The sequence below is a fragment of the Rhinopithecus bieti genome, unplaced genomic scaffold (genome assembly GCF_001698545.2).
Source record: "Rhinopithecus bieti isolate Rb0 unplaced genomic scaffold, ASM169854v2 scaffold_4666, whole genome shotgun sequence".
Classification (NCBI taxonomy): Eukaryota; Metazoa; Chordata; class Mammalia; order Primates; family Cercopithecidae; genus Rhinopithecus; species Rhinopithecus bieti.
The window spans coordinates 381884-408486 of record NW_016804530.1 but is presented as its reverse complement, the minus strand read 5'-3'; the positions used below and the strand labels follow the sequence as shown (position 1 = coordinate 408486).

At 45.7% G+C, this 26603-nt stretch overlaps 1 protein-coding gene across 1 annotated transcript in view; it reads left to right on the top strand.

Moving 5' to 3' along the window:
- Positions 1 to 1385: 1385 nt before the first annotated feature.
- The window catches only part of DEPDC5 (DEP domain containing 5, GATOR1 subcomplex subunit), a 159907-nt gene continuing 134689 nt past the window's right edge, over positions 1386 to 26603 (top strand). The window contains 8 exon segments of the mRNA XM_017868941.1: positions 1386 to 1539; positions 2237 to 2352; positions 6203 to 6290; positions 7845 to 7891; positions 12191 to 12276; positions 13868 to 13951; positions 15107 to 15156; positions 23440 to 23509. Coding sequence (XP_017724430.1) covers positions 2295 to 2352; positions 6203 to 6290; positions 7845 to 7891; positions 12191 to 12276; positions 13868 to 13951; positions 15107 to 15156; positions 23440 to 23509 — 483 coding nt within the window. The 5' untranslated portion in view covers positions 1386 to 1539; positions 2237 to 2294.

The following is a 26603-nucleotide window of genomic DNA, read 5'->3' as shown; positions in this document are numbered from 1 at the left end:
AAAAAAAAAAAAAAAAAAAAAAAAAATCGCAATTACTTAATACTTGCATTATTTACCTAACTTCTCCTGAGTCCCAACGTAAAGGCATCCGTGCTTAAGAACGTTGCTTGTCCTGTCCCAGGATCCCCTTGGTCCACTGTAGAATATTTCACTACGGTATACCATGGTTTTCTTTCAACATTTTAAGTTTCCCAAATCCGTAAGAAACGGGCACCGTATTAAAGATATAAAGAAATGTAAGACAAGTGCTGTGTCATTTAGATTTAGCAGTCAGTGTGATTAGAAGCAGCAGAGGAGTGGCGTGACCGAGACACTGATTCCAGTTATAAGATCTCTCGGGCTGCAAGAGGGGAAGCAGGGAAATCCTATCGAGTTGCTGCCGCTCAGGTCAGAAACGATGGACGGGACTGGGGGGCGGGGGTATCAGTGGCAGCAGGCGGAGCTGGCAATTGTCAGGAGCCTTTGGCGAGAGCCTGACCCGAAGCTCTGGAGCCCCTTCCCGCCTCTGGCCGGGGCCCCGAGGGCTGGACCCTCTCCAGGTTCCCCGCGCCTCCTCCAGATACCCAGCTCTCTGGTTTTCTGCTCGGAAAGATATCCTGACAGATGCAAGTTTAGGCTGTGCCCTGGGAATGACCAAAGGATGTTGGTTAAAGCCTCCGTTCTGGGAGCGGGTCAGGATTCGTCCTTGCTTCCTTCTGAAGGGTTTTGTGTCCTCAGGCTGTTTCCCGGTTTGTGAAATAGGATAGTATCTGCCTCCTACATCCATCACGTAATAGGGATGCAATGATTACATAAGGACTGTGAAGGCAGGCAGCCATTCTTATTAAAATACCAGAGGGGCGCAGAACGTCCTTTGGAGTTTAAGGGTTTGAAAAGCCCCCGGTAAGTGGACACTTCCCAGCAGGGGCCATCACACTAACTCTCGCGTGCTCAGCCCCTTGCATTTTACAGAAGTCCGCCCAGAAACTCTCGTTGGCGCGTCTTAGCAGCCCAGTGAGGCCACAGGAGTCATTAACCTCGTTCATGTAACAGAAAACGGAGCTCTGAGAGATCTCGTTTCCCCTACGGGGAGATAGTACTAAGTCGCAAACGAAGCGACTTAGTGACCATGGGTCTATTTCGGATAGACTGGGAGGAAATGGATTTCCTCCGTGGGGCGGGAGGCTCTAGAGCTCGAGGGCAGGAAACGCCAGGAGACGGCCCAAGCAAGAGGCCGCACGCAACACCCCGCCTCCGGCTGAAGCCCCGGATGAGGAAGTGGCGCGGCCACAGAGACGAGGCGGAGGCCCGGCGAGAGCGGCGCGGGGGCGCGAGGGCGGGAAGGGGGCGGGGCCCCGGGGCGGAGCCACCGGAGCGGCGCGGGTTCTCAGGTGAGCGTTACACGGTCGGGGCGGGCCTTGCTGGCGCTTCAGGCTCAGGAGCGGAAGCAGCGCGGGCCGCGAGGGCGTAGGCGGGGTATCTGGAGGAGGCGCGGGGAACCTGGAGAGGGTCCAGCCCTCGGGGCCCCGGCCAGAGGCGGGAAGGGGCTCCAGAGCGTTGGTGAGTGGAGCTGCCCGCCCCCGACTTGGGACTGGGGGGGGCTTGAGGTAGGGGGCCTTGGCCCAGGTTCGAGTCCCGGGCCTCATTCCCAATCCGCTGTGTGACCTTGGACAAGTCTCTCTCCCTCTCTGAGCCTCAGCGGCCTCAGCTGTGAAATGGAGTCAGGGAAGGTACGCTGAGAGTTCACACAGACCGAGGTTTGGGGAAGGGACTCCTGCCTTCCTCTTCTTTGTGGTCGCCTTGCTCAGGACATTGGCAGCAAAATGAGGATGGTGGGAGTATCTCTTAGTCTCAAGTGACCTTGAGCAAGTCCCTTGCCATGACTCACACTTTCATCATCTACAAAATGAGTGGGCTAACCTCTTTTAAGATGTCCTTAATGTTCTGGTGTTATTGGTGTAGATGGAGACAAGGTAATGAGTACCCATTCACCGCAATGCTTCCCCTTTAGGGGTGTGATAGAATACCTTCTCCAAGGTTTGACTAGCCCCTGGCGTGAATTCCCCTTAGTTCTTGGATTCTGTGGTTCTGTTTGTTCTCCATTGCTCCTTGTAACTGGAGAAGTGACTTCATCCATGAGTTGCTTGGCACTGCTTCACAGCAGAGCAACACCAGTATCTTCACTGGCCTAAAATCAGAGAGTGGTTGCAAGGAAAAGTCTGACTTTCCAACCTTTTTGTTTGTATTTCAATGGCAGGGAGGCAAGATGACTTCTCTCCCCAAGCTTGGAACAGCTAAAGGGAAAACAGTGCAAGATGAGAACAACAAAGGTCTACAAACTCGTCATCCACAAGAAGGGCTTTGGGGGCAGTGGTCAGTATCGATTGGTCTTTAGAGGTTTTGTAAGTTGGCTGAGGTTCTGGTGTGTGCAATGCCTTGAAATTACATGCTGACTCGTGACAATTGAGGCTAAACAGGCAGCTAAACAGACTAAAGCAGCAGCTATCGTACGGTAACAAGGAGGATGGCGGGACCCTTCTAAATGTATTTGCATTCAGACTTTTAAGGCACATTATGAGTGCTGCCGGTTTACTACCTTTTATTTGTTGAATTGCATTGTTTATTACAAATCTTCTGTGCATGTTCCATAAAATTCCAGCCTGCACTGGTTTGGCAGGTAAGAGAAACTAAAACTATGTATCAGTTTTTATATTGAGTGAGAGAGAAGCAGCATAGATGTGCACAGAGCAAGTATGATCAAAGCATGAACTTTTGCCTGGCTTCTAGGCATGGGAAGAAGGGGCAGGATACAGCATGGTATCCTGCACTGAACTATAGTCTGAATATCTGCTCTACTTCTAATTTTCTTGGTGACCTTGAACAAGCTCCTAGTGTACCTTATCTGAAAGTTGAAGGGCTTTAGAATAGTTTCTCTTAACATCTATTTTTTTTTCCTTTCTTTTCTTTTTTTTTTTGAGACATGGTCCCCATTTGCCCAGGCTGGTCTGGAACTTCTGAGCTCAAAGGATCCTTCCACCTCAGCCTCCCTAGTAGTTGGGATTACAGGCATGAGCCACTGTACCCAGCTCTCCTTAGCACCTTGAGTCCATAAATCTGAAGAAGAAAAGGGCACTTAGTATAATTTTTTTTTCTTTTGTGAGGGAGTAATTTTCCATTCTGTCTTAACAGCCTTATTCAGAAATTGGAGTTAACAATATAATGAGTCATTTTATTTTATTATTTATTGACTTATTTATTTTTTTTTGAGACAGTCTCGCTCTGTCGCCAGGCTGAAGTGCAGCAGCATGATCTCAGCTCACTGCAACCTCCACCTTCCAAGTTCAAGCAATTCTGCTGCCTCAGCCTCCCGAGTAGCTGGGACTACAGGTGCATGCCGCCATGCCCAGCTATTTTTTTTTTTTTGTATTTTAGTAGAGACAGGGTTTCACCATGTTTCCCAGGCTGGTCACAAACTCCTGAGCTCAGACAGTCTGCCCGCCTCGGCCTCCCAAAGTGCTAGGATTACAGGCATGAGCCACCGCGCCCCACATGAGTCTTTTTAATGTTGTATTTTAGGGTGTATTTACTTCTGCAATATGTAGATATAAGCCTCCAGAGGGGAAGGACTGCCAAAAAGGGAAAACAATAGTTTCTCTATCATAGAGCCTTGTGAGGCTTAAGTAAGGTGATATATGTAATGCATTTAGCAGAGTATTAGACTCTGTGCTCAATAAATGTAGCCGTTATAATGACCAGACTACAGGCATTGCTATATTTAAACTACAATTTCTGCTAAAATGTACAGTCTATTGTTATTACTTTGTATGCTGTTGATATTGCCTAAGTATTTGTGGAGTGGAATAAAACATAACTTTTGGCAGAGAGAAGGATACAGTATATACAATGTATACAAATACATATTTTTATGTATAAAATACAAAGGTAGCTAGATGCTGTATCCAGTCTTCTGCAAGACTATAGATCAAAATACAACTAACAGCTGGACATGGTAGCTCATGACTGTAATCCTGGCGTTTTGGGAGGCCAAAGTGGGCAGATCACATGAGGTCAGGAGTTCAGGACTAGCCTGGCCAACATAGTGAAACCTCATCTCTGCTAAAAATACAAAAATTAGCCAGGTGTCGTAGTGCGTGCCTGTAATCTCAGCTACTAGGGAGGCTGAGGCACGATAATTGCTTGAACCCAGGAGGCAAAGGTTGCTGTGAGCCAAGATCACGCCACTGCATAGCCTGGGCAATAGAGCAAGACCCTGTCTTTAAAAATAATAATAATAATAAAAAAGAAACAACCAACAGATCTTTATTGGGCGTATACCTGTGCCAGACGCAATGATTATGAATACCGCAAGGTTCTTTGTCCCTAAAGAGCTTTCAGTTTTGTAAGATAGACATGCAAAAAGGAAATGATAAAACCAAGCAGAAGGGAATGTGTTCTCAGGGACCTTAATTGAGACTGTGTAAATTAGGGGGAAACTCCACAGAGGATTTGTCGTGAAACTGTCGGTGGAAGCATAGCAGATAAAATTAGGGATGCTGGGTGCTGTGGTGTGTGCCTGTAGTCACAGCTACTCAAGAGGCTGGGACAGGAAGATCACTTGGGCCCAGGAGTTTCAGACTATAGGACATTATGTTGATTGGGTGTCTGAAATAAGTTCTGCGTCAGTATAGTGACCTCCCAGGAGTGGGGGACCACCAGGTTGCCTTAGGAAATGTGAACCACCTCAGGTTGGAAACAGAGCAGGTCAAAACTCCTGTGCTGATCAATAGTGGGATTGTCCTTATCAATAGCCACTGTACGCCAGCCTAGGCAACAACAAGACCTTATCTCTAAAAGAAAACAAACAAAAATTTGGGAGTAACCCATTATTTGATTTTATTAGGCTAAATTTTTGTTGGATCTGGTTATATTTGAAATCTAGATATACTTAATTGTCATGATATTAGCATAATTAAAGGTGATGTCTTTCCTCCCAAATTAAAACAGCGAAACAGTCATTCTGTCTTTATGCTTCTGAGTTTGTAATACTTGAGAGAGTTCTCCCCATCCCTGGTAGAGGGGCAGGGGTAGATGAACATGAAACCACATCCCTTTTATTTTATTTTATTTTATTTTATTTTTGAGACACAGTCTCGCTCTGTTGCTCAGGCTGGAGTGCAGTGGTGTGATTTCAGCTCACTGTAACCTTCGCCTCCTGGGTTCAAGTGATTCTCCTGCCTCGGTCTCCCAAGTAGCTGGGATTAGAGGCGCCCACCACCACGCCTGGCCAATTTTTGTGTTTTTAGTAGAGACGGGGTTATACCATGTTCGCCAGGCTGGTCTTGAACTCCTGACCTCAGGTGATCCATCCATCTCGGCCTCCCAAAGTGTTGAGATTACAGGCGTGAACCACTGCTCCTGGCCTCTCTGAGGTTATTTTCTTACTCCTGTTAAATCTAAAGATTTACTGTGAGGGTCACATTAAGATACTGTTTGGGAAATTCTTTGAACATGGAATAACTGTAAGGAATTGTGCTGTATCTATGGAAACCCGCCTGTTTTGTTCCTGTTATATGCCAGATACACAGTATTTGAGGGGGTAAAAGGCTGTCCAGAAGCCTAATTCCCAGATACTGAGGGCTGCTCTGTCCCTGGAAGCAGTGTGGTAGTAGAGAGAGCACAGAGTATGAAGACAAAGGTACCTGAGCACCATCCCACTCCACTGCTCTTGGTGTTCCTGTTTGAATCCATTAGTCACTATAAGCCTTGTTTCAAAATAGAACCTCATCTGTCAATGGGGTGGCAATACCATTCTGATGGGGTTGTGAGGAATCAGTAATGAGAACATACACAATGTACCTAATGAGTGTTTTTCTTTTTTCTTTTTTTTTTGAGACGGAGTCTCGCTCTGTCGCCCAGGCTGGAGTGCAGTGGCCGGATCTCAGCTCACTGCAAGCTCTGCCTCCCGGGTTCACGCCATTCTCCTGCCTTAGCCTCCCGAGTAGCTGGGACTACAAGCGCCCGCCACCTCGCCCGGCTAGTTTTTTTTTTTTTTGTATTTTTTAGTAGAGACGAGGTTTCATCATGTTAGCCAGGATGGTCTCGATCTCCTGACCTTGTGATCCGCCCGTCTCGGCCTCCCAAAGTGCTGGGATTACAGGCTTGAGCCACTGCACCCGGCCTTAATGAGTGTTTTTCTGCTTGAAGTCGCTGAATTGTCTTTCAGATGATGAGCTAGTTGTGAACCCCAAAGTGTTTCCTCACATCAAGCTTGGAGACATTGTAGAGATTGCACACCCCAACGATGAATACAGGTGAGTGTCTCATAGGATCCAGGAGACTGGGCAATTCACTGTTTCCAAATGATGTCCAAGGGGTTTGAAGGGCAGATAGCTCTCTTTGCCTTTCAAAATGTTCATACTGTGGTGGCTCAAGCCTGTAATTCCAGCACTTTCGGAGGCTGAGGTGGGGTAGGTCATTTGAGCCCGGGAGTTAGACTGGCCTGGGCAACATAGTGGGACCCTGTCTTTAAAACAAAAGCTCATGCCTTCTAGGATTTGATCAACAAATAATTTTTCAAAAGTGGTCCATTCATCTTCCTTCTTTTTTTTTTTTTTTTTTGAGATGGAGTCTAGCTCTGTCACCTAGGCTAGAGTGCAGTTGTGTAATCTCAGCTCACTGCAACCTCTGCCTCCCAGGCCTAGGTGATTCTCCTGCCTCAGCCTCCCCAGTAGCTGAGATTACAGGCATGCGCCATCATACCCAGCTAATTTTGCATTTTTAGTAGAGACAGGGTTTCGCCATGTTGCCCAGGCTGGTCTTGAACTCCTGACCTCAGGTAATCCACCTGCCTTGGCCTCCCAATGTGTTGGGATTACAGGCATGAGGCACTGCAGCTGGCCTAATTTTTGTATTTTTTAGTAGAGAGTGGGGTTTCACCATATTGGCCAGGCTTGTCTCAAGCCATCCACCCTGCTAGGCCTCCCAAAGTAATGAGATTACAGGCATGAGCCTCCATACCCAGCTGTTTTTTTTGTTTTATGTTTTTTTTGAGATGAAATCTTACTCTGTCACCCAGGCTGAAGTGCAGTGGTGTGATCTTGGTTTGCTGCAACCTCCACTTCCCTGGGTTCAAGCCATTCTCCTGCCTCAGCCTCCTGAGTAGCTGGGATTACATGTGCACGCCACCACGCCCACCTAATTTTTATATTTTCAGTAGAGACGGGGTTTCACCATTTGGTCAGGCTGGTTTCGAACTCCTGACCTTGTGATCCGCCTGCCTTGGCCTCCTAAAGTGCTGAGATTACAGGCGTGAGCTACCGCGCCACGCCCAACCTTTTTTTTTTTTTTTTTTTAAAGACACAGAGTCTCACTCTATCACCCAGGCTGGATGGAGTGCAGTGGTGTGACCTCGGCTCACTGTAACCTCTGTCTCCCAGGTTCAAGTGATTCTTCTGCCTCAGCCTGTCGAGTAGCTGGGACTGCAGGTCTGGACCACCACACCTGGCTAATTTTCGTATTTTTAATAGAGACAGGGTTTCGCCATGTTGGCCAGGCTGGTCTCGAACTCCTGACTTCAGATAATCCACCCGCCTTGGCCTTGCAAAGTATTGGGATTATAGGCATGAGCCACTGTGCCTGGCCTCTTTCTGGTTTTAAAGTTGAGATGACAACTGAAGGGTTCTGTAGCGTTTATCCATTTCCTTTGTTGCATATGGAGTTTCTTTGTTTCTAAGGGAGCTTTCTCTCATTGTTATGCTGTAAGTCACAGACTGTCCAGAGTGACCTATTTGCCTTTTGTGAGGGATGAAGGATGCTAGGGAGTTACTGCTCACGGTATCCCAACTCTCCGTTGCTTTCTTTTTCAGCCCTCTGCTTTTGCAGGTCAAGTCACTTAAGGAAGATTTACAGAAGGGTAAGAATTACATCATTCTTAGAATTTTTTATTTACTGCCTCAGAAACTGTAAGAAACCTCTCTTCATAATTTCAGGGGATGAGGGCAAGTATTTCTTTTCTTTTTAAAAGATATTTTAATTTAATTTTCAATTCAGGCAGTACATGGGCATGTTTGTTACATGGGTATATTGTGTACTGATGGGGATTGGGCTTATTGTATCCATTACTCACACAGTGAACCTTGTATCTGACAGAACAGATACAGATACAGAACATTGTATCTGTGTCTGAACATTGTATTTTTCAACTCTCATTCTCTTCACCATCCTTCTTTTTGGAGTCCCAAGTGTCTATTATTTCCATCCCACTTATAGGTAAGAACATGCAGTATTTGGTTTTCTGTTTGTGAGTTAGTTCACTTAGGATAACCGTGGCCTCCAACTCCATCCGTGTTGCTGCAGTGGATGTGATTTCATTTTTTTATGGCTGCAGTTCTCTTCTTATCAAATTGTGTTCCTGCTAAAAAAAAATTGTCAAGTTGACGCTTATAGTCCCAGCTACTCTGGAGGCTGAGGTGGAAGGATAATTTGAGCCCAACAGTTTGAGGTTACAGTGAGCTATAATGGCGCCACCGCACTCTAGCCTGGTCAACAGAGACACTGTCTCAAAAAAAAAAAGAAAGGCCAGGCATGGTGGCTCATGCCTGTAATCACAGCACTTTGGGAGACTGAGGCAGGTGGATTGCCTGAGCTCAGGAGTTTGCGACCAGCCTGGGCAAAACGGTGAAACCCTGTCTTCACTAAAATATAAAAAATTAGCCAGGTGTGGCGGCATGCACCTATAGTCCTAGCTACCCGGGAGGCTGAGGCAGGAGAATTACTTGAACCTGGGAGGCGGAGGTTGCAGTGAGCCAAGATCGCACCACTGCACTCCAGCCTGGGCGACAGAGCGAGACTCCGTCTCTAAAGAAAGAAAAGAAATACACAACCTGCCTGTTGCCCAGGTTGGTCTTGAACTCCTGGCCTCAAGTGGAGTTCCTCACACCTTGACCTCACAAAATGCTGGGGTTGCAGGTGTGATCCACCACATCTGTCCCATTTTTTCACAAACTATTTGTTAAATGCCTACTCTGGGTGAGTAAGGATTGGGGAGGAAGAAATATTTATTGATGATTGCCCACCACATGTGCAAGGCACTGTCCTGGGAGCTTTGTGTAATCTAGCTTTGTCTTCCCAATAGCTCTTGAGTGAGTGAGGAAGTTTATTCTCTGCCAGACTATACAGTCTAGGCATAGCCAGAAGCGGTGATTCCTGCTTACTCATTCTGGATTCAGATCCTTTGTTTTTCCCTCTTATCGCTATGCCATGCTGTTTAAGGAACCAGAATGTTAATTGACAGTAAATAAGATACTCTTAAATAGTTCTTAAGAGAAAAAAACAAAAAAATTCTGGGTTGCTTTAACGGGCTTTGATGGCTGGGTGCAGTGGCTGACACCTGTAATCCCAGCACTTTGGGAGGCTGAGGTAGGTGCATCACCTGAGGTCAGGAGTTTGAGACCAACCTGACCAACATGGAGAAACCCCATCTCTACTAAAAATATAAAATTAACCTAGCGTTGTGGTGCATGCTTGTAATCCCAGCTACTCAGGAAGCTGAGGCAGGAGAACTGCTTGAATCTGGGAGGCAGAAGTTGCGGTGAGCTGAGATTGCACCTTTGCACTCCAGCCTGGGCAGCAAGAGCAAAACTTTATCTCTAAACAAATAAGCTAATTAATTAAATAAAGGGCTTTGATGTCACCCACTCTTTTTTTCTGTTTCTGTTTTTTTAAGAGATGGAGTCTCACTGTGTTGCCCAGGCTGGAAGCTGGAGTGCAGTGGCATGATCTTGGCTCACTGTAACCTGCACCTCCTGGGTTCAAGTGATTCTCCTGCCTCAGCCTCCCAGGTAGTTAGGACTACAGGTGTGCACCACCATGCCTGGCTAATTTTATATTTTTATTTTTATTTTTTTGAGAGGAAGTCTCACTCTGTCACCCAGGATGGAGTACAATGACGTGGTCTCAGCTCACTGCAGTCTCCGCCTCCTGGATTCAAGGGATTCTCCTGCCTCAGCCTCCCGAGTAGCTGGGACTACAGGCGCGCACCACCACACCCGGCTAATTTTTGTATTTTTAGTAGAGACAGAGTTTTACTGTGTTGGCCAGGCTAGTCTTGAGCTGCTGACCTCGTGATCTGCCCACCTCAGCCTCCAAAAGTGCTGGTATTACAGGCATGAACCACCATGCCTGGCCTAATTTTTATATTTTTAGTAGAGATGGGGTTTCACCATGTTTGGTCAGGCTGGTCTCAAACTCCTCACCTCAGGTGATCTGCCTGCCTCAACCTCCCAAAGTCCTGGGATTACAGGCATGAGCCACTGCAGCATTGCCCCTGCCTTTTTTTGTTTTCCCTTTCAGACAGGGCCTCTCTGTTGTCGAGACTGGAGTGCAGTGGTGCAGTCACGGCTCACTGCAGCCTCAGCCTCCCTGGGTGCAAGTGATTCTCCATCTCCCATCTCCACCTCCTGAGTAGCTAAGACCCCAGGCGCCCAGCCCACAGGATCTTGCCTGGCTACTTTTTGTTTTTTAATTTTTACTCAGGCTGGTCTTGATCCCTGGGCCCAAGCAGTCCTCCTGCCTTGGCCTCCTAAAGTGCTAGGATTACAGGCATGAGCCACCATGCCTGGCTACCCACTCATATTTAACCATTCAGTGTTTCAATTTGAGGAGAAAACATTCTATAAAACCTGGCTACTCTGGTTACACTGCCTAAGGATTAGCCCTGCTCTGCAAGCGGCCCCCAGCCAAAAAAAAAAAAAAAAAAAAAAAAAAATTTAACGGCTTTAATTTTTTAAAAATGCTGTCTTTATTTATTTTTGAGGATGCGCAGCTATTCCCTCTGTCACCCAGGCTGCGGAGTAGTAGCTGGCAGTCTTGGCTCACTGTCCAATCCTCCACCTCTCAGAGTTCAAGCCTGATTCTCCTGGGGCCTCTGCCTCCTGAGCTAGGCTGGCGCGACTACAGGGTGCGCCTGCCACCATGCCTGGGCCATTTTTTTTTGTATTTTTAGGGCTAGAGTAGTAGAGGCAGGGTTTCACCATATTGGTCAGGCTGGTCTTGAACTCCTGACCTCGTGATCTGTCCGCCTTGGCCTCCTAAAGTGTTGGGATTACAGGCGTGAGCCACCACATTCAGCCAATTTGAAGATTTTAAAAGAATTCTATAAAACCTTAATCCTAAAAATGACCTTCATACCTTCCCCTTATCTCCTGTCCCCTGTTACGTTTCTTTTTTTCTTTTGAGACGGAGTCTCGCTCTGTCGCCCAGGCTGGGGTGCAGTGGCCGGATCTCAGCTCACTGCAAGCTCCACCTCCCGGGTTTATGCCATTCTCCTGCCTCAGCCTCCCGAGTAGCTGGGACTACAGGCGCCCGCCACCTTGCCCGGCTAGTTTTTTGTATTTTAGTAGAGACGGGGTTTCACCATGTTAGCCAGGATGGTCTCGATTGCCTGACCTCGTGATCCACCTGTCTCGGCCTCCCAAAGTGCTGGGATTACAGGCTTGAGCCACTGCGCCTGGCCTCCCTGTTATGTTTCTTACCAGACTTAAGGGCTCATTGAAAAGTTTGTTTCTTCTTTACCACTGATAACTTCATTCCAAAGAGATCTCCTTCCTCTTCTGGAATTTTACAGGTCTTTGAACTTTCTTTTCTTCCTTCTTATTTTATTTATTTATTTATTGAGACAGAGTCTCATTCTATCACCCAGGTTGGAGTGCAGTGGTACAATCTCAGCTCACTACAACCTCTGCCTCTGGGGTTCAAGCGATTTTTATGCCTCAGCCTCCCGAGTAGCTTGGATTACAGGCGCCCACCATCATGCCTGGCTAATTCTTGTATTTTTAGTAGAGACAGAGTTTCACCGTGTTGGCCAGGCTGGTCTAGAACTCCGGACCTCAGGTGACCTTCCTGCCTAGACCTCCCAAAGTGCTGGGATTACAGGTGTGAGCCACCATACCCAGCCTCTTCCTTCTTAAATTCTTTCTTTTCCCTCCCTTCTCCGTTTTCTCTCCATTTTGATTGCTCAAGCTCTGGTCTTATTTCACCTAAAAAAGCAGAGAATTGTTTAAATTTTAAGCTCTTAAAAGGAAGAGACTGTGTGTTGCCCATGTCAGATGATCAATTGTGTTGCTTACTGAGTGTCTGAGTATTTATAGATTAAAATATATGGACCTGCTTTTTCAAAATGTATTATCTGAGCCAGATACTGTTTCTGTTTTAGAAACTATCAGTGTGGACCAGACTGTGACTCAAGTGTTTCGGCTAAGACCTTATCAAGATGTCTATGTTAATGTCGTAGACCCTAAGGTATGTCTTTGTTTTGGACTTGAATATCTTTTTGGAATGATTAGCACCCTTCCTCAAGGTTAGATTACTAAGGAAACAACAGGTTACTTAAGTGTAGTGTTAGACTATTAAATGTGTGACCTGCTAGATGTGGTAATGTCAGCACATCGGGAGGCTGAGACAGGAGGATCACTTGAGGCCAGGAGTTCAAGACCAGCCTGAGTAGCATAGCTAGACCTTGTCTTTATTAAAACTTTTCTGTTTTTTTTTTGAAATGGAGTCTCACTCTGTCACCCAGACTGGAGGGCAGTGGCACGATCTCGGCTCACTGCAACCTGTGCCTCCCAGGTTCAAGCCATTCTCCTGCCTCAGCCTCCTGAGTAGCTAGGATCACAGGCCCGTGCCACCACACCCAGCTAATTTTTGTATTTTTGTAGAGACGGGATTTCACCATGTTGTCCAGGCTGGTCTTGAACTCCTGACCTCAGTTGATCCACCTGCCTCAGCCTCCCAAAGTGCTGGAATTATAGGCAGGAGCCACCGTGTCCTGCCTACTAAAACTTTTCTAAAAGATTAGCTGGGCGTATTTATATGCCTGTAGTCTCAACTGCTTGAAAGGCTGCAGCAGGAGGATTGCTTGAGCTCAGGAGATTGAGGCTGCAGTGAGCTTATGGCTGCACTATTGCATTTCAGCCTGGGCAACAGAACGAGACCTTGTCTCGTTAAACTAAACGTGTAGGCCATAGGTGGTGGCCCATGCCTGTAATCCCAGTACTTTGGGAGGCCAAGGCAGGTGAGTGACTTGAGGTCAGCAGTTTGAGACCAGCCTGGGCAAAATGGTGGAACCCTGTGTCTACTAAAAATACAAAACTTAGCTGGGTGTGGTGGTGTACCCCTGTAGTCCCAGCTACTAGGGAGGCTGAGGCATGAGAGTCACTTGAGCCCAGGAGGCAGAGGCTGCAGTGAGTGAGCTGAGATCGTGCCACTGCACTCCAGCCTGGGCAACAGAGCACCATCCTTTCTCAAAATAAATAAATAAATAAATAAATACATACATACATACATACATACATACGTACATACATAGCTTATATGTCGTTTAGAATGTAGGCAGTATGTAGGTTGCATTTAAAACCCACCCCCGCTTTTCTTGAAGCTTGTCCTAACCATTTTTTGTATATGAAACTATATGTAAAATTTTATATTAAAATACTAACATTTTAAAACATTCTCATTTTTCTTCAGGAAGTGATGTTATAATAGATAAAAATTATTGTTCAGAAAGTGCTATTGACATTAATAGGTAAATAAAGTACATAGCACAGTGTCGTATTTGTGTGCCAGTATCCAGACTAAAATACAGAATGAGTCCCCCACTACCCTTCACACTCAACGTGCTGCTGAGGCAGTAGGATTAGTTGTAGATTTACCAACTATACTGACAAGTTGCTTTGGCAGGATATAATTCTGTTTATCAGAGTTCTGCTACTGAATGGTCTTCCAGTAGTTTTCTTTTTTGCAAAAAGTTTTTTTCCATGGTAAATGGGCATTACCTTGTGACTATAAAGTGTGGCAAGTAATGTCAGGGATATTATTTGATTATTCCTTTTAGGATGTGACCCTTGACCTAGTGGAGTTAACTTTTAAGGACCAGTATATTGGCCGTGGGGATATGTGGCGACTAAAGAAAAGTTTGGTAAGATGTGCTTTCTTTGAAAGTCTGTTACTTTTTTCCATTATGTGAATAATCCCTGTTTATTATAGGAGAAGAATATAGAATTGTTTCTGATTTCAGCATCTACAATTATTGTCAACATTTTGTGTGTTCTTCCATTCTCTTTTCATTGTTTTTTTGATCTTTTATTTGTTTACTGTTACAGATTTTTACTCAGCATTTTCGGTTTAAATAGGAAGTTATACTGTATTTTAGATTTGAATAGGACCTTAGTTTTCAGGTTTTCACTTGATCCCCTTTGCTCCCCACATCTCCTCATGGACAGGTATTTATTATCCCTAATTTATAGAGGTAGAAACTGAGATTGAGAAGTTAAGATAATTGCCCAAGGCTAGATAGTAAGTTGACCCTTGGCCGAAACCCAGATCCTGTGGCTTCCAGATCACACTGCTTTCTGCTGAACCCTCCTCCCATTTTCAGCATGAATTCCTTGTTTTTTTTTCCCCCGAGACGGAGTTTTGCTCTTTCACCCAGGCTGGAGTGAAGTGGTGGGATCTCGGCTCACTGCAACCTCTGCCCCCTGGGTTCAAGCGATTCTCCTGCCTCAGCCTCCTGAGTAACTGGAATTATAGGCACCCACCACCATGCCCAGCTAATTTTTTTTTTTTTTTGACACGGAATTTTCTTGTTGCCCAGGCTGGGGTGCAATGGCATGATCTCCGCTCACCACAACCTCTGCCTTCCGGGTTCAAGTGATTCTCCTGCCTCAGCCTCCGGAGTAGCTGGGATTATTTGTTGAGGGTTCCATTTTCTAAAGTGAGCGATAAAATGAGAAACAACACGATATTTAAATGAGTATGTAAATGCAGATATATATGTAAACATATGTGAAGATCAGTATATTTGTAAAGCTGGTCATTTATCATCCACTTGGTCTTTCCCGTTAGCTATACTTGCTAAACTCTTTAAGCACCTATTGTCATACCTACCCTAACAGGTTTTCCTGTGGGGTAAGTCTATTACCCACAAGCTAGTTGAACTTTGGGTTGGTAGAAGAGATTAGAAAGCTAGGAGTTCTTGTTTGTGATTTTTCATGGCCTTAATATGTTAATCAATCTCTCTCTTTTTCTTTCTCACCCTCTCTCCTTCCCTCCCTCTCTCTCCCCCTCCTCTTAGGTCAGCACATGTGCATATATCACCCAGAAGGTGGAGTTTGCTGGCATCAGGTAGATATTATATCACTTTTGCCTTATCTGTGCAGTAACTGGGCTACATAAAGCAGTGGAGGCATATGGATGTCCATACGATAAAATTTATAAGAGTATAAAATGTTAGATTGTTGGCTGGCCACAGTGGCTCACGCCTGTAATCCCAGCACTTTGGGAGGCTGAGGTGGGTAGATCATGAGGTCGGGAGATCAGGACCATCCTGGCTAACACAGTGAAACCCTGTCTCTACTGAAAATACAAAAAATTAGCCGGATGTAGTGGCGGGTGCCTATAGTCCCAGCTGCTCGGGAGACTGAGACAGGAGAATGGCATGAACCCGGGAGGTGGAGCTTGCAGCGAGCCAAGATCGTGCCACTGCAGTCCAGCCTGGGAGACACAGTGAGACTCTGTCTCAAAAAAAAAAAAAAGTTAGATTGTTGTAGCTCAAACAAACAACAAAATGCACTATAGTAGTTTGAGGCTTAATGGAAGAAGTTGATGAAGCCCCCTGGCATTCTGTAAGAAAGGAAGTAGAAAAAAAAAGGAGATAGAGACTCATGATTTTACAACTGGAAAAACCCTAGATGAACATATTGAATCATACTTTCTTATTTTACACATTAGGAAACAGGTTGAGAAACAAAATGACTAGCACATTGGTTCCTGATTTGTTACCTTTTTAACTATATTGCTGCACTGTTGATTTATTAAAACTATTTCTATATTTTAGTTTGTGAAGAAAAAAGGGACTTTTGAAATCCCCTTTAAATTCAAAAGTGGCTGGGTGTGGTGGCTTACGCTTGTAATCCCAACACTTTGGGATGCCGAGGTGGATAGATTATTGCTTGAGCCCAGGAGTTGAAGACCAGCCTGGGCAATATAGTGAGAGCCCATTTCTACAAAAAAATACAAAAATTAGCTGGGCATGGTGACATGCACGCACCTGTAGTCCAGCTACCCAGGAGGCTGAGAGGTGGGAGGATCACTTGAGCCCGGGAGGTAGAGGCTGCAGTGAGCTGGGATCATACCACTATACTCCAGCCTGGGTGAGCAAGACCCTGCCTCAAAAAAAAAAAAAAATTTCAGAAAGTATTTCAGGTGCAGTGGCTCACACCTGTGATCTCAGCACTTTGAGAGGCCAAGGTGGGCTGAGTGTGCTTGAGCCCCAAGAGTTCAAGACCAGCCTGGGCCACATGACAAATAGTCTCTTAAAAAAAAAAAAAAAAAAACAGCCAGGCATTATAGCATGTGACTGTAGTCCCAGCTACTCAGGAGGCTGAGGGGCTGAGGTGGGGGGATCGCCTGAGCCCTGGGAGGTAGACATTATCATGCCGTTGCACTCCAGCCTGGGTCACAGAGTAAGACTGTCTCAAATAAAAAAAAAGTACAACATGCACATAATTAAGCATTCAAATAGTTCAGAAAAGTATCTCATGAAATATACATTCCTCTCTCCAGAAACAACTTGTGTCTTTCCTGAAATTTACTGTGTATGCACAATCATATTTATGTCTTTTTTTTTTTTTCTGAGATGGAGTCTTGCTCTGTCACCCAGGCTGGAGTGCAGTGGCGTGACCTTGGCTGACTGCAACCTCCGCCTCCCGGTTTCAAGCAATTATCCTGCCTCAGCCTTGTGAGTTGCTGGAATTACAGGCACCTGCCACCAGACCTAGCTAATTTAAAAAAAATTTTTTTTTGTATTTTTAGTGGAGATGGAGTTTCACCATGTTGGCCAGGCTGGTCTTGAACTCCTGACCTCATGAACTGCCCACCTTGGACTCCCAAAGTGCTGGGATTACAGGCGTGAGCTACCGCACCCGGCGTATTTGTGTCTTGTTAACTGACTTGTGATCCTAAGATTGGTCAGCGTGGTCACAGGGTACAGTGTAGTCCCTCATAAAGATCCCCATCAACTTTTTTTTGTTGTTGTTGAGACGGAGTCTCACTCTGTCGCCCAGGCTGGAGCGCAGTGGTGCGATCTTGACTCACTGTAACCTCTGCCTCCCAGGTTCAAGCAATTCTGCCTCGGCCTCCTGAGTAGCTAGGACTGCAGGTGCGCACCACCATGCCCATTTTTAGTGGAGATAGAGTTTCACCACGTTGGCCAGGTTGGTCTCAAAACTCCTGATCTCAGGTGATCCCCTTGCCTCAGCCCCGCAAAGTGCTGGGATTACAGGCATAAGCCACTGCGCCTGGTCCCCATCAACTTTTCACCTAGTGGTTTCATCCATTGAGGATTGTTGTAAAATGTTGATTTTCTTTTCTTTTTTTGGTGATTTTTTTAATTCAGTCATCCCTTCTACATTTGTTAGCCAGAATCTTTTTGTAAATAACTTTTCATCATCAACTAGGGCTATTAGACCAGAATGAAATACTGATCCTAAAAAGAAAGAAAAGGTAAAGGCTTCATTTTCCCCACAAAAGGATGTTAATCATTGGAGGGGAGCCAAGTAAAATGACTGTGGCATGAGGATCACTTGAGACCAGGAGTTTAAGACCAGCCTGGACAACATAGCAAGACCTCATCTATACAAAAAAAAAAAAAATATATATATATATATGTGTGTGTGTGTGTGTGTGTGTATATATGTGTGTGTGTGTGTGTGTGTGTGTGTGTATATTTTGCTGGACTTGGTGGCTCACGCCTGTAATCCCAGGACTTTGAGAGGCCGTGGCAGGTGGATCGCAAAGTCAGGAGATCTAGACCATCCTGAACGTGGTGAAACCTCATCTGTACTAAAAATACAAAAATCAGCTGGGTGTGGTGGCCCATGCCTGTAATCCCAGCTACTCAGGAGGCTGAAGCAGGAGAATCGCTTGAACCAGGGAGTCAGAGGTTCAGTGAGTCGAGATCATACCACTGCACTCTAGCCTGGCGACAGAGCAAGATTCCGTGACACACACACACACACAAAATTATGGCTAGGTGCAGTGGCTCATGCCTGTAAGCCCAGCACTTTGGGAGACTGAGGTGGGTAGTTTACTTGAGCCTGGGAGTTCAAGACCAACCTGGCAATATGCTGAAACCCCCTCCCTACAAAAAAATAACAAAAATTAGCTGGGCATGATGGCGCCTATAGACCCAGTTACTTAGGAGGCTGAGGTGGAAGGATCACCTGAATCCAGGGAGGTTCAAGGCTGTAGTGATCCTTGGTCATTCTGCTGCCCCCTAGCCTGGGTGACAGAGTCAGATTCTGTCTAAAATAACAAAAAAAACTCAATGGGGTTGGTGTCAGGGCTTCTCTAGTTTGAGGTACTTGTGAAACAGGTGGGAGGAGCACTTGAGCACAGGTTGAGGCTGCAGTGAGCTATTATTGCATTACTGCACTCCAGCCTGGGCAACAGAGTGAGACCCCATCTTTGAAAACAAAGAAAAATGTGTTAGCGAGTCAGTTTTCTTTAAAAAATCCAAGCAACTAAAGCACAACCCAAGAAGTGACTAAATCTCAAGCAGCACAAAAAATGCAACCTAGGTTTATGCCTCCAATATCAGCAGATCTCTACTGGATGGGTATCTAGGGGTCAGGAAGCCTGGATCTATATCTGCAGAGCCAGTGTTTAGCCATCACTGTGCTTAGTGGTTCAAGTGATGTTGGGTAACTCTGGTAAACCCTTAGTCTTCACATCTGCAAAATGGAATAGTTGGTTTAGAATATTCTTCTGTGAAGGACCAGTTAATAAATATTTTAGACTTTGTGAGTCACAATAGATCTCAGGTCTATTGCATATTCTGTGTGTTTGTGTGTTTTGACCATTTAAAAATGTAACAGCCATTCTTAGCTGTGGGCCATATGAAAACAGGAGATGGGGAGAGTTGGCTTGACTGTATGTAGTTTGCTGGCCTTAGTTTGGAAACCTATTTACATCTCTCTCTTTTTTTTCTATTGCTTCCTCTTTTATTTTTAAATTATATATATATATATATGTATATACACACACACATATTATATTCAAGTGATTCTCCTACCTCAGCCTCCTGAATAGCTGGGACTACAGGCATGCACCACCATGCCTGGCTAATTTTTGTTCTTTAGTAGACATGGGGACTCACCATGTTGGCCAGGCTGGTGTTGAACTCCTGGCCTCAAGTGATCTGTACACTTTGGCCTCCAAAAGTGATGAGATTACAGATGTGAGCCACTACGCCTGGCTGATCTCTTTCTTTTTTAAGTTCTTTGTTTCTCTGTGTGAATACCCTCATACACGCAGTTCTGGATGGAGAAAAGAAAACCCTCACATAGTGTCAGTTTTTAACTTGATTTTTATTTATTTATTTATTTATTTATTTATTTATTTATTTTTGAGGCGGAGTCTCGCTTGTCGCCCCGTCTGGAGTCGCAGTGGCCCAGATTTTCTCAGATTCACCTGCAAGCTTCCGCCTCCCCGGGTTACGCGCATGTCCTCCTGCCTCAGCCTCCCGAGTAAGCTGGGACTACACGGCGCCCCGCCACCCTCGCCCGGCTAGTTTTTTGTATTTTTTAGTGGACGGGGTTTTCACCGTGTTACCGCCAGGATGGGTCCTCGATCTCCTGACCTCGTGGATCCCGCCCGTCTCGGCTCCAATAGTGGCTGGGAATTCACGGCTTGAACCCACCGCGCCCGGCCCTATTTATTTATTTTTGAGATGGGCTTCCTGTATCGCCCAGACTGGAATGCGGTTGTGCCATCATACCTCACTATAGCCTTAACCTCCTAGGCCCAAGCAATACTCCCACCTCAGGCTTCTGAGTAGCTAGGACTACAAGTGCATGCCAGCGTACCTGGCTCTTTTTTTTTTTTTCGTTTTGGTAGAGATAGGGTCTCACTATGTTGCTCAGGCTGGTTCCCAACTCCTGGGCTCAAACGATTCTCTTGGCTCAGCCCCCTAGAGTGCTGAGATTACAGGCATGAGCCACTGCAGCTGGCCTCTTTTAGACTTTTAAAGGTCTGTCCTGATATTTGGCTCAGGCATGGTTAAATGTAAACTATAGTCTTCTATCTTTTCTCCAGAAGACTTACAGTATTTCTACACTGGATCAAAGATTACTTTCTTTTGCTGACTTCGTGAATGCCTGAGAAAAAAGATGCTTTGGGCCTACTATGAGAAAAATAAAGTATAGTCATTTGTATAAAGTCATTGTAAATGGTCAAAGAATTTCTGTGCAAATAAACTTTCAATCTGGTAATAAATAGTTAAGAACTTATGAACTGGGTTTGGTGGTTCACACCTGTAATCCCAGCACTTTGGGAGGCCGAGGCGGGTGAATTACCTGAGGTCATGAGTTTGAGACCAGCCTGGCCAACATGGTGAAACCCTGTCGCTACTAAAAATACAAAAAATTAGCCAGGCGTGATGGCAGGTGCCTGTAATCCCAGCTACTCCGGAGGCTGAGGCAGGAGAATTGCTTGAACCTAGGAGGCAGAGGTTGTGGTGAGCCAAGATCGTGCCATTGTACTCCATCCCGGGCAGCAAGAATGAAACCTCGTCTCAAAAAAACAAAACGAACAACAACAACAATAAAATATATATATAGTAGCAAAATCTTATTTCCTGTTGACTGACATTTTGCTTTTAAAAAATACCTTAAACCCTAGCCTGTTGGATCACATTGTAACTTTTTTTTTTGTGAGATGAGTCTCACTCTGTCACCCAGGCTGGAGTGCAGTGGCGTGATTTCGGCCCTGCAACCTCTGCCCCGCAGGCTTAAGCAATTCTCCTGCCTCAGCCTCTCGAGTAGCTGCGATCACAGGCACCTGCCACCATGCCTGGCTAATTTTGTGTTTTTAGTAGAGATGGGGGTTTCACCATGTTTGTCAGGCTGGTCTTGAACTCCCGACCTCAGGTAATCCGCCCGCCTCGGCCTCGCAAAGTGCTGGGATCACACCACCTCTGGCCACACCAAGCTTGTTTTAGAGGTCCTGTTAATGTGGGATTCTGACGATTATAAACAGCTGGCTGGGTGTGGTGGCTCATGCCTATAATCCTAGCACTTTGGGAGGCCTAAGTGGGCAGATTGCTTGAGTCCAGGAGTGTAAGACCAGCCTAGACAACATAGTGAAACCCCGTCTTTACTAAAAATACAAAAAAATTAGCTGAGTGTGGCTGTGTGTGCCTGTAGTTTCACCTACTTGGGAGTCTGAGGTAGGAGAATCTCTTAAGCCCAAGAATTTGAGGCCACTCTGGGCAGATAGCAAGATAGTAGATATGGGTTTTTACCATGTTGGCCAGGATGGTTTCGATCTCTTGACCTTGTGATCCACCCACCTCGGCCTCCCAAAGTGCTTGATTACAGGCGTGAACCACCGTGCTTGACCTCCTTATTATAATATTAAATAAAAACAAATCTCTTCTCAGGTCAGGCTTGTGACACTTATTCATTCACAGACGTAACTGGGCAAAGGAGTATGATAAAACATCTCACTTGGTATAAGCCATAGGCCTGGTCCAGCCTTCTTCATTTTGGCATGGGGTAGACCCAGACGGATTGATTGATTGTTCAGCACTTCCCAGGTAGCCTGAGCTGTAACTCATAGTACACAGCATTTTCTGGGCGTTTATCTGATTTTTGTCTTCCTTTTTTTGTTTGCTTTTTGTTTTTTGTTTTTTTGAGACAGAGTTTTACTCTTGTTGCCCAGGCTGGAGTGCAATGGCGCGATCTCAGCTCACTGCAACCTCCATCTTCCAGGTTCAAGTGATTCTTCTGCCTCAGTCTCCCGAGTAGCTGGGATTACAGGCGCCCGCTGCCACGCCTGACTACTTTTTGTGTTTTCAGTAGAGGCAGGATTTCACCATGTTGGCCAGGCTGGTCTCAAACTCATGACTTCGTGGTCCGCCCACCTCAGCCTCCCAAAGTACTGGGATTACAGGTGTGAGCCACTGCACCCAGCCTTTGTCTTCCTTTTTTATGAGGACTGATTGTTTAGGTGCAGCAGATTGGGAGAAAGAGTGAAATTGGTAGAAGATAAGGGCTTGAGGGGGTTCGTTGAGGGATGATTGATTACAGGGTGCTCAGCTAACAGCTACCACTGTTCTCCAGGATAGCATTTTGTGTTAATACCTGCTATAGTTCTGCTTCTTGCTAGTAAACTTAATTGAGCACCTCCTATCCTCGCACTGTCCTGAACAGTTTCTGCACATTAATCTGGTTTAATTTGAAAACAGCTCTGTAGAAGGCTGGGTGCGGTGGCTCACGCCTGTAAACCTAGCAGTTTGGGAGACCGAGGTGGGCAGATCATAAGGTCAGGAGATTGAGACCATCCTGGCCAACATGGTGAAACCTCATCTCTACTAAAAATACAAAAAATTAGCAGGGCATGGTGACGTGTGCCTGTAGTCCCAGCTACTCAGGAGGCTGAGGCAGGAGAATCGCTTGAACTAGGGAGTCGGAGGTTGCAGTAAGCTGAGATCACTGCCCTCCAGACAGAGCGACAGAGCGAGACTCCATCTCAAAAAAAAAAAAAACAGAAAAAGAAAACAGCTCTGTAAGGCGTAGGCTTCGTTGTCTCTTTTGTTTTGTTTGTTTCTTTGTTTTGTGTTTTTGAGACAGTCTCACTCTTTTGCCGAAACTGGAGTGTAGTGGTGCAATCACAGCTCACTATAGCCTTGACCTCTGAGGCCCAAGTGGTCTTCCTACCTCAACCTCCTAGGTAGCTAGGACTAGCATGTGTCACCACACCTGCCTAATTTTTTGTATTTTTTTGTAGCGACAGGTCTCACTATCCTGCCCGGGCTGGTGTCAACTCCTGGGCTCAAGCGATCTGCCAACCTTGGCCTTCCAAAGCGTTGCGATTATAGGTGTGAGTCACCACGCCTGGCCCATTGTCTCATTTTTAAAGATAATGCCAATGAACCTCATGAGTTTACTATGGCCATTCACCTAGTAAGTGACACTCAGCTGGGATTCTTGCCTAGACCAGTTTCTCTCCAGGCTGGTCAGGTCTGAAAGCCATGCTTTTTCTGCCGTACTGTTCACTTTTTTTTTCTTTTTTGAGACGGAGTTTTGCTCTTGTTGCCCAGGCTGGAGTGCAATGGCATGATCTCGGCTCACCAAAACCTCTGCCTCCTGAGTTCAAGCGATTCTGCCTCAGCTTCCTGAGAAGCTGAGATGATAGGTACCCATCACCATGCCTGTTTGATCTTTTTGGATTTTTAGTAGAGATGGGGTTTCACCATGTTGTCCAGGCTGTTGTCAAACTCCTGACCTCAGGTAATTCGCCTGCCTTGTCTTCCCAAAGTGCTGGGATTACAGGCGTGAGCTACTGCACCAGGCATGTATTGGTTTCATGTAAGACTTATAATAACTTGTGTGTGTGTACTTTCAGAGCACAGGCTGGTGAGCTGTGGGTTAAGAATGAGAAGGTCATGTGTGGTTACATCAGTGAAGATACCAGGGTAAGATTTATAAAATGCTTTTTTGGTTTTATCTCCCCATCCCATTATGGCTAAGTCCTAAAATCAAAAATAAAACAAGGGCGGAGCGGGACGCCAAGGTGGGCAGATTGCTTTATCCCAGGAGTTCAAGACGAGCCTGGGCAACATGGAGAGACCCACCTGTACAAAAATTAGCTAGGCATGGTGATGGATGCCTCTGGTCCCAGCTATTTAGGAAACTGAGGTGGGAGAATTACCGGATCCCAGGAGTTTGAAGCTGCAGTGGGTCATGATTGCATCATTACACTCCAGCCTGGGTGACATACAGCAAGACCCCGTCTCAAAAACAAACAAACAGAAAACACAAACAAAAATCTGATAAGCTCTTGACTGCTACTGTTTGCCCACATGGAACTAGTAACATCAAGTTCTCTTGAAACTGTTTTACAGTTGGATGTCTCCAGTTTGGAATTGATCTTCATTTTGTTCTGAAGGGGTCTGTTTAATGTCAAACAGAAAGATAGAGTATCTGGCCTGCAGAATGCCATGCCCATTCATACATAGCAAAAGTTAAGCCCTGTGGAAGATAATGTCATAAACAAGAAGACAGACCTTTGCCAATGAACGTTACCCATGCCGATAAAACTGTATGTCTACCTTTGCTCGTTCCCATCTCCATGCCTTCTCTGAGAGCAGTCGTTTTCAACCAGGGTTGATTTTGCTCCCTTCAGGGGTCTTTTGACAATGTCTAAAGACATATTTGGTTGTCACAACTGAGGGGTTGTGCCATTGGCATCTAGTGAGAATCCTGCTAAACGTGCTACACATCCAGAGCAGGCCTCCAGAGCAAAGAGATACCTGGCCCAAAATGTTAATATGTTGTGGGGGTTGTCTTGTGCATTGCGGGATGTTTAGCAGCATCCCTGGCCTCTACTCACTAGATGCCAGTATCACCCACCACCCTTCACCCTACAAATCTACAAGTTATGACAGCCAGAAATTTCTCCAGACCTGCGAAATGTCCCCTGAGGGGTAAAATCACCCTTGGTTGAGACCCAATGTCTCCTCAGAGGGAACCACTCTATGAACTTCATTTTTGTAATTTCCTATTGTTTACATTGGATGTATTTACATTGTTTGTAAATATGTGTATGTTTGTGTGTGTGCATATACACATGACCCAATTAATTGCCAGAGTACTCACCATAATCGTGTCTTTGCTTTCCTGCAAAGGTATCTGAATAGTGAGACTTAGCTAGTTTACAAATGTTGGCGTGAACAGTATTCCAGGCAGAGAAAACAATTTTCAGAAGTCAGTGTGGTGGAAGCATTGCAGACAGGCAGGGAGAATGATGTTGGTGAGGAGATAGGCAGGTTCCAGCCAGTCCATGTGGGGCCTTCAAGGTGGTTAGAACCAGTTTAGAGTTTTTCTAAGGAGAATTAGAATCCATCGATGGGTTTTAAGTGGGAGAGTGATACTTGAATTATGCTTTTAAACGATCACTACTCATTCAGTTGTGTTTTGTTGAATAAAACCCTCCAAATTACCAGCTCTAATGGCCAAAGGTCAACTTTTCTCTGTCATGTAAAAGAAATCAAAGGTATGTAATTCATGGTTGGTACAATAGTGTCACCATTATTGGTGTCCTTGTGTCTTATTGTTCTGCTATCCTCAGGGTAGGGCTTCCCTGATCCACCTAGAGCTGATATAATCACATCCATATTCCAGGCAGAGGAGAGAGGAAGGGACGAGAGACAAGAGAGGTGTATCTTCCCACCAAGTCAGCTTCCTTTATGGACACAACACTTCCATTTAAAGGTTACAGGCCAGATTTTAGTCACTTGTAGCTGCTATGGAGGATGAGAAGTTTTGTCTTTTGGTTGGGTCTCTTGCCTTTCAGAACAGAATCAGAAGAAGGGAAGAATGAATAGGCATTTAGCATTAAGTGCTGCAGCCCTTCTGGCTCTGGTATAGAGAGTTATTTCAAGGGTCAAGAGTAAAAGCAGATAAGTGAGTTAGAAGATCCGCTATAGTCTAGCAAGAAAATGGTGGTATGGACTAAGGTGAGAGCTATAACAGTGGAAGGATGTGGGCAGGTATGAGACACATTTCTGGATAGGGTCCACAGAACTTGCTCGTAGATTGGATGTGAGGAGTGAAGGAAAGAGAAGGACTGAACAGCTAGGTAGATGGTGGTGCCATTTATGAGATGGGGAAGACAGGGAAGAAGCAGGTTGGGGACATTAAGAAGGTCCGTTTGGGAGAAGTCTGTTGGACACCTGAGTGGAGGAATCACTAGAGGCAGTTGAGTCTGGAGTTCTCTTCATCACTTCTCCCATGTGTTGTTCCCCACTGCCCCCCAGTGTCCTCACCACGCAAACCACTCATTGTTCCCCAACATGCTATCTTCTCTCTTGCCACCATGTCTTTACACATGCTGCCCTCTGTAACCTGGGGTGCCTAGACCCTGCATTTCCCCTTCCCAAGCCACTCATCCAGGTCTCAGCTCTAGTCTCAGGATTCCCTGCTTCTGGAGAGCCTTCCTGGTCCACCAGGCTGGAAGTACCTCCATGGCACCCTGGATCTGTGCACTCATTAGCAGTTCCCACACTGCGGTACGTGCGCTTGCTTGTGTGCCTTGTCACTGGACTGTGAGCACCCTCAGAGCAAGGATGCATCTTTAACCTTTATATGCCAAAGTTCTCTGGCATGTCTACTGGCACCTAGTAGTCTCTCAAATGTTGGTGGAGTGAAATATTAGACAGGCTTCACTGCCTCAAGAATTCATCATCTGGGCCGGGTGCAGTGGCTCACACCTGTAATCCCAGCACTTTGGGAGGTCAAGGCGGGTGGTTCACCTGAGGTCGGGAGTTCGAGACCAGCCTGACCAACATGGAGAAACCCCATCTCTACTAAAAATAAAAAATAAACCGGGCTTTGTGGTACATGCCTGTAATCCCAGCTACTTAGGAGGCTGAGCCAAGAGAATCACTTGAACCCAGGCGACGGAGGTTGCCGTGAGCCAAGATCACATCATTGCACTCCAGCCTGGGCAACAAGAGCAAAACTCTGTCTCAAAAAAAAAAAAAAAAGAATTTATTATCTGATTAGAGA